Source organism: Nanorana parkeri, unplaced genomic scaffold (genome assembly GCF_000935625.1).
Source record: "Nanorana parkeri isolate BGI_ZX_2015 unplaced genomic scaffold, ASM93562v1 scaffold5026, whole genome shotgun sequence".
Lineage (NCBI taxonomy): Eukaryota > Metazoa > Chordata > Amphibia > Anura > Dicroglossidae > Nanorana > Nanorana parkeri.
In genome coordinates this window covers 1-7,118 of record NW_017311286.1, presented here as the reverse complement: position 1 = coordinate 7,118, position 7,118 = coordinate 1, and the positions used below count along the sequence as shown (strand labels likewise).

The 7,118-nt window shown below is 38.1% G+C and overlaps 1 protein-coding gene across 1 annotated transcript; it reads left to right on the top strand.

Moving 5' to 3' along the window:
- Window positions 1-614: 614 nt before the first annotated feature.
- LOC108804076 (poly [ADP-ribose] polymerase 4-like) lies at window positions 615-6,387 on the top strand (the record flags this gene model as incomplete). Its single annotated transcript, XM_018575839.1, has 6 exons — window positions 615-764; window positions 1,605-1,742; window positions 3,424-3,588; window positions 4,406-4,566; window positions 5,101-5,238; window positions 6,287-6,387. Coding segments are annotated over 6 exons (853 nt in total), but the record flags the coding sequence as incomplete, so codon positions are not given.
- Between the last annotated feature and the right edge of the window lie 731 nt (window positions 6,388-7,118).

Below are 7,118 nucleotides of genomic sequence, written 5' to 3'. Positions count from 1 at the left end.
ATTAATATTAAAGTAGATGTTTGGCAGTCTAAACCGGTCTCAAATCCAGTTACTATGTGATGCAAGAGAAATACTTTTGTTGCCTCCAGCCAGATGCTCCTTCATTTGTGTCTCATGTTCCACCACTGCAGGGTTTTAGCAGCACAGCAAGTTCTTCTAATCCAGAAAGCAGTAGATGTGCTAGATGTGGCCAACTGCTGATTGACAGGCTATAGGCATATGAACTAGCGGTGACAATGATGATGGCCACACCCCCTGCAACATATTGATCAGATGAGAAGCCTACATTAGAGACATCACTGCTTTGAATTCAGTAGCTTTGCAGTAGTGTTGTCACTAGAAAGAGCAACAGGTATTTGTGAGACTTTGCAGGGGGAATGAGGGCAAATAGTTAGTGCAGACACAGTTTAATGGGAGGTCGTAGTTCTTTTTTAAGCAAAGCTCCTTTACATGTATATTTGGAGACAAAAAAACCACATACACTTGTAAGAAGCAGTGAAGGGGACATATTGCACAGTATGTTACATTTGAGCAGCTAAGGAAGTAAATTGTGAACCATGCTACAATCTTAGAACAAATTCTTATTAGATATTCTTTATTTTCTTTCAATACAGAAAGAGTTTAGTTTTAATCTAGCTTCTTCCAGCGAGAAGGCGTGTAATAAATATGAACAGCGGATGAAGGATCTGAAAAACAAAGGATTCACACAGGTTAATAAGATCAGACCTGAAGCTGAGTTCTTTGCTTCCCAGGCTTTGCAAAAGGTAATGGTTTTTGCGTCTTAAGGTGTCTGCAATAATACATTTCGGACAAATCAATATATACAGCTTACTTAAAAAAAAAAAGTTTTACCTTTATTAAAAAACAGTTGTCATTGAACACCAGACACATGAATGCTCTTTGGGACAGTGCTGTTATCAGTAGTTTCCAGGCAGGAGATGGTATTTCCTCCATCTCCTCTCCCTTAGTGTTTAGATACAAGATTTAACTCCTGAGTTTAGAGTCACTTAAACTCAAGTTTAGCTTACATAAGCCAGGGCATTAATATTGGTGTATGTGATGAACTAAAAGTAACCTATGGTGTATGTAATGTATTAATCTTCCCCAGGAGCACCCACAGGTACCATCACATATTCTTAGTAAGTTATTTAAGCATCCTGGGATCCCATAAAGTCAGAGTGTTCTAATATGTAATTTGTGACTTATTTTCTGATGTCCGTGATTGGCCCCAACATCTCCCTTTTAGCATGCCTCACTCTTCTACAAATATATGACAGCCAGCATCACTGACATATGGTGGGGCAGGATTTAACTTCATGTTTGCATAATAGAGCCAGACCAAGTAGTGCTTGTGTAGATAATCAAACACCCATGCAGGCTGCTATAGGTGCTTTCATCAAGTCTAACATAGTTTTGTACACCACAGCATTAGTTTAAAAACTGGCTACTAGTTAATAAGGGAACTAGTTAGAATTCTGCAGTGGCAGATACTGATTTTGGTAGAGAACTTGGTTTTAAGTTGGCCACAATGAATTGTAACAATAGAGAGTTGTGTAAGTATATGCTTCATGGTAAAATGTTCTTTTTTGTTGTCATAACAAAAGGTCCTGCTTGGAGAAGCTCTGAATGTCACACAGCTGTCCCCGGAGGTTGGTGGCTTTATGGAGTCTATCTGGACAGAAGCACAAGGACATCTTTCGTCTATACTGTCTTGTCCAGTGAAAAATATTAGCCTCAATGATGTAAGCTGACAACTATACCTGCTGATACTAAATACAACAATGAATGCATTAGTATAGTAAATATTTAGTTGACAGAATATGTGCCATTCATTAGTATAAGGCCACTGAGAGTTCTCGTAAAATCTGTCCAGATGTCACCTTGCCATAATCCCCTGGGACCGTGGTAAAACACACACACTGCCATGATGAGATCTTGCTTTATCCTACAAGCAACAGAATATCTTTTGACATTTTCCATGATGCGTGTGTCGGGGGCCATCAGCCTTTGTCAATTATGTATATTCTTAATACAGTTTCAGATAAGTAGAAATACAACCACTCTCTGGCTTCCTGTTACCATGATATTTTAGCATGTTTAAAATAATGTTATTGCAGCACACATTTTCTTATGCATTATGGGTTGGAGGGGGAAACCTAGGTTATACCTGGTAAGTGACTAAAATCCCGATACTAAACCATGAGTATCAGTTTCAGGAAGGAAGGATTTGGCAGAAGGATAGATACATTTGACTCACCCAAACATATAATTGAACAAATAAAAAATTGAAGAAAATTATAATTTATTGATACGTTTTATTAAAATGATTAAACTATTTTAAAAAGTTTTTGCTGATAGTATACATTTTTAATTGTATCAGTTTTATGTTAATTGTTATTGGGGTAAGATATAGGGTGCTTTTATTGATGGGGAGAATCCAATCCAGGGTCTTCTAGGCTTAATGGAGACTAAGTACAAGAAAAAAAATATAACCATCTTTAACCTTGATTTTATTTTTATTTTTGGATCTAATATTTATATGAACGTTAAAAGAAGGTTTTTGCGGTTTTTTTTCTTTATCTTCCTGCTACATTAAATGGATCACTTGCAGTATTTTCGGCTTGGTTCTCTCACTATTTAGAGTTCTGGCATTACTGGTAACGTAAACCTAAACAAAGACCTCTCCCTATGTTATGGTGAAGTCGAGAGGGGGCATTGTTCTGCAGTCCTAACACACTTTCTGTGTTAGGATGACAGGCTGCTCCTTCATACAGTACAGTCAGTGAGTGTTGTCACCGTTGGGCAAGAATAATCACAGGTCAACAGCAAACCTGGTCTGCAAATCTGTGTAATCTCTCTTAACTTGTGACTAGACTACAGTGTGCTGATCCACAGGACTGGAAAGTAGAGGCATGTTGATTGGCATAGAAACTGCACAGCCAGTCCCTGCCCAGTCTGTCAATCAACCTCACTATACAGCTGCACTCAGGCCAACACCCGTTCCTGAGCAGTAGGTTAATTTCCTAGGACAAGGCTTCAGTCTGTGATGCGTCCTGCTTCTCCTGTTACTGACCTTGACTTTGACTACGTCTGCCCAAACCTTCTGTTTCTCAATATACATGTTGACTTTTTTACCATGTTCTGGTTCTAACCCCTGGTCAGCTGCCATTTGCACAGGTGTGCTTGAGGGCCACAACATAATATACTCTCCATTAAAGTCCATCACTCTGGCAGGGTGCTTCGGTGAGGATTTGGTGCCATGTATTTAGACTCGCATTCTCCCCATTGTGCATGTAGCACAAAGGGTCACCAATCCATTATTGTCCATGACAGGATATATATTTATACATTGCAATTGTCATTGTTGAATAGCTTTGGTTTGCTTTAACAGAAAAATAAATGCATTTTCTTCCTTCTTTGCAGGTGAGTAAAGCTGAAGGAATTCTACAAAATGTACGCAATGTACTGAACAAGGGTGAAGGTGTTCGAGAATTGATGAAAGAGTTTTACCAATGTATTCCCCACCGGTATAGACTGCAGGAAAATGTTGCTAAGAAATTTTTGACAGCGAAACAGGACTTGTGCCAGGTAAAAATATGGGCATTTCAACTACTTTTTTTTACAATTGAATAAAAGTGTTATTAAACTGTATGTCAGGGCAGTATAGGTCCTTATCAAATCTATCATGGATTTTGTCTTGGATTATTTTGCCATTTTTTATACTGTACATTGAAATGCACACTTTTTACAACATATTATGGCATCAGGAATTTAAATTCCACTTTACTGTGGTTTCTGTGGATCAGCTTTATAGTTTAACCCATTGGGCATGTGTCTTTTTTCAGTCTAGATACCCATGTAGTTATTTAACCCTTTTTTTTTTTTTTATCCTGAGCCTGCAATTTTTCCATTGGGGAGTCTCATCCCTTCCTCCTGAAATTTGCTGTCCTAGAAGTTTTAGCTGTAGATAGAGACGTCTGCAGGTAGGTGTTGGTGATACACATCCCTGCTTTGAAATTTCTTTACCATTTCAGCCATCAGTGCTGGCACTTCCATTCCAAGACAAAATGAATTCGGTACAAAGAAGATTAACTTAATTAACTCAAAATTATTTTTTGCATCTGATTAAAGTAAATTAGCATGGAGGCCCAGTTCTTTCTCCCTCTTTTCCAATGATAGTTTATTGTGACTAATGATCCAGCCAGAAACCAGCTCCTGTCTGATAAATTTCAACCCGTAAGTGACTTGGTCATGGAGTTAATATGCCTGTAGAATGTAGAGATTGTTGGTTACTTAGATAGCTATAAACACCTGTGGTGTATGCTTTGTAACCCTGGTCTGCCACTGTATGATTGTTTCAGTTGTTGATTAGTTTTTGTTTTTGTTTTTTCAAATTTCCTGCCAGCTAATTAGAGACATGGTTAATATCAGTGAGACAAACTCATCAGGCTCTCTCCCAAGCACTGTTGGAAAGTACCGGGCACTCAAGTGCAGAGTAGAATATGTTGATCCAAACACAGAGGAGTTCCATCGGGTCAAACAGGAGGTTCTGGATAATAATCATAGGTAAGTGAAAGCAGGACAGGTTCCAGTCTGCATTAGTCTATCGCATTACTTTTCCATATCCTTAGGTCTCATGTATAGCACAGAAAAAAATGTTTACCACGATAAGCATATAAGGGGTGATTTCATTTTGTGCTTCCTGTATTCAGAATTAGTAGTTGGAATATAATTTGGTTAATTTAGGCATGGGTACATTTATAAAGTAGCAGCATAGCTATACTGCTCACTACCCCTGATTTAATATAAAAAAATACATATTTATAAAGCACAGTGATTTGCTGCTGTTGTTATTATTATTATTATTATTATTATTATTATTATCTGCTTGATACGTAATTATTAGTCTTAGAAAATTGGTAATAATTAGAGACAAGAAAGTCAGAATCATAGTTTGCAGAAGAATTGAAAAGACCAAGATCAGCTATCAAAAGTTTGACAAACTGAAACAACATTGGCTTATTATTGGTGTTAACACATAAGTTGGTGACATAAAATGATAATAATTGCAAATTAAAGTATTATATTTCCTATTTACAGCAATGAAGAGTTTCAGATTTTACGTGTGTTCCGAGTCGGAAGATTAACAGAAGCCACTAATTTTGAGAATAATCTGGGCAATGTAAAGTCCTTGCTCCATGCCTCCTTACCAAGCAACATTGTTGGAATTCTCTCCCGGTAAGACAACATTTACTTTGCATGAGTTGATGTAATGATTACTGGCAACCAGAAGGCAAGAAAAATACTTAAAGAACAGCTGTATTTTTAGCAAATCTTTTGCCAATCCACCCCTAAACTTCACCTACCTACCCCTTCCAATTGCCTACTTTTCTTAGTTTCAAAGTGGCATCCTCTGTTGTTTATTGGCTGTCTCCAGAAAATGTATTTGTTATGTGGCCCCATTCAAGTCTAAAGGGACTTAATACATGATCAGCGACGAAAAGGCTTTTGGGGACAACCTGTAAACACGGAGGAGGCTATAGCTCTGCAAAAGGGGGTGAGTAGACAGTGGAGGAGGTAGAGGGAATAGGTTCATGCAGTGTAGCCAAAGGAGGTTGGAGGGGGTACATAAGCAAAAGTTTCTAGCCAAAACATTTTAATTTTGAAATGAGAGGGGAAGGATTGGAACTGTATATAACAGAGCCTCAGCAGTAAAAAACTGAGAGGGGTTTTAATCCTTTCCCACTTTACACATACACTTTGTAAATATGCACCTGCACTTTAAAACAGCAAAGTGGATTATGTTTTACTTGCAAGGATGGAACAGCTCTGTTATATTAATTAGGCTCACCTGGCCATGAGTAGAAATGAGAAGAAAACGGTCATTGGAGAAATTTGTAGACTGCCATTGCTGTCCTGAAAATGCCATCTGACTAGCTGCCATTGGCTTCACTACCTACAGAGTCACTGATCCCGAGCAAGTAACAAATCTGACGTCACTTGGAGCATATTTTTGAGGGTTAGTAAATTAGACAACACTGAAGCCAGAGATGGGGAACTAGCATCTTTAGGAAGTGTCTGGACCTTCACTCATGCCTGAAAGATGTACACATTGCTAGTGTGTACCATAAGAGTCTATGGACTTTGACTGTTTGACACTATTTCTCTGCACTTGGAGAATTGTCTCTATCCATTGCATTCATGTTCTATAGGACATAAACTCTCTGCTAGATTTTCACCGTGAATCAATTTTAATACATTTAATCCTCTTGTGTTTTCTCTCCAGTGGATTGCTGTTGCCAAAAATCATCGTTGATGAATTTGGTTTGGAGAGGACTGACATTGGAAACCTTGGCAGTGGCATTTATTTTAGCGACTCAGTAAGGTGTGAAGGAATCATTTTACTCATTGTGTGGCATCTTCCAACCTTATTGATCTAACAAATTCTAAAAATGTTAGCTTTTCCTATCACTATTTTCCTCATGTTTTCCTGATAAGGAGGGCCTACTGTTTTCCTAACAAGGAGGGCTCCTGTGTTCACATTTTGTTTAAACAATATGCTCTCTTAGGTGGGGATGGATTACGAATAACAGAAGAGCTACAATTCTTACCTGTCCTGGTGAAAACGATGTGCTAGGGAGAGAGCTCCAGTGCTACTCGTAAAACTGAAAGGCTAGGTATTTAGTCATGCTATCTAAAGGCCCCATTGAAGGGATTTTTTTCACAAAGATCCTGAAGGAATTTTTATGGTGGTTACACACATATCAGTATGGTCATTCAGTCAACCATTCACTGTATTTAAACTGACTGAGCTAAATTTAAAAAAGTCACAAACCAGAGATTGTCTTCGACATTACCAAGTTGATCAGCCATGGCAGAATTAGTGTCAGTTGCTTCTGATGAATAGAAAAAATATCTGTGTGTCAGAAAATTAATCATAAACAAAAAATTCCCAGCACACTCACCAGCTAGCCTGCAGAGAAAAAAATACACTTACTAACCAGAGGTTTTAATTGCACAATTTTTGCAAAATATGTGGAAGCAACACTGCCTTGAGGCCCCTCTGTGTAGTTTGGCCCTAACTCTAATCTATGAGAGCCTCTATCTTGGAGCATATA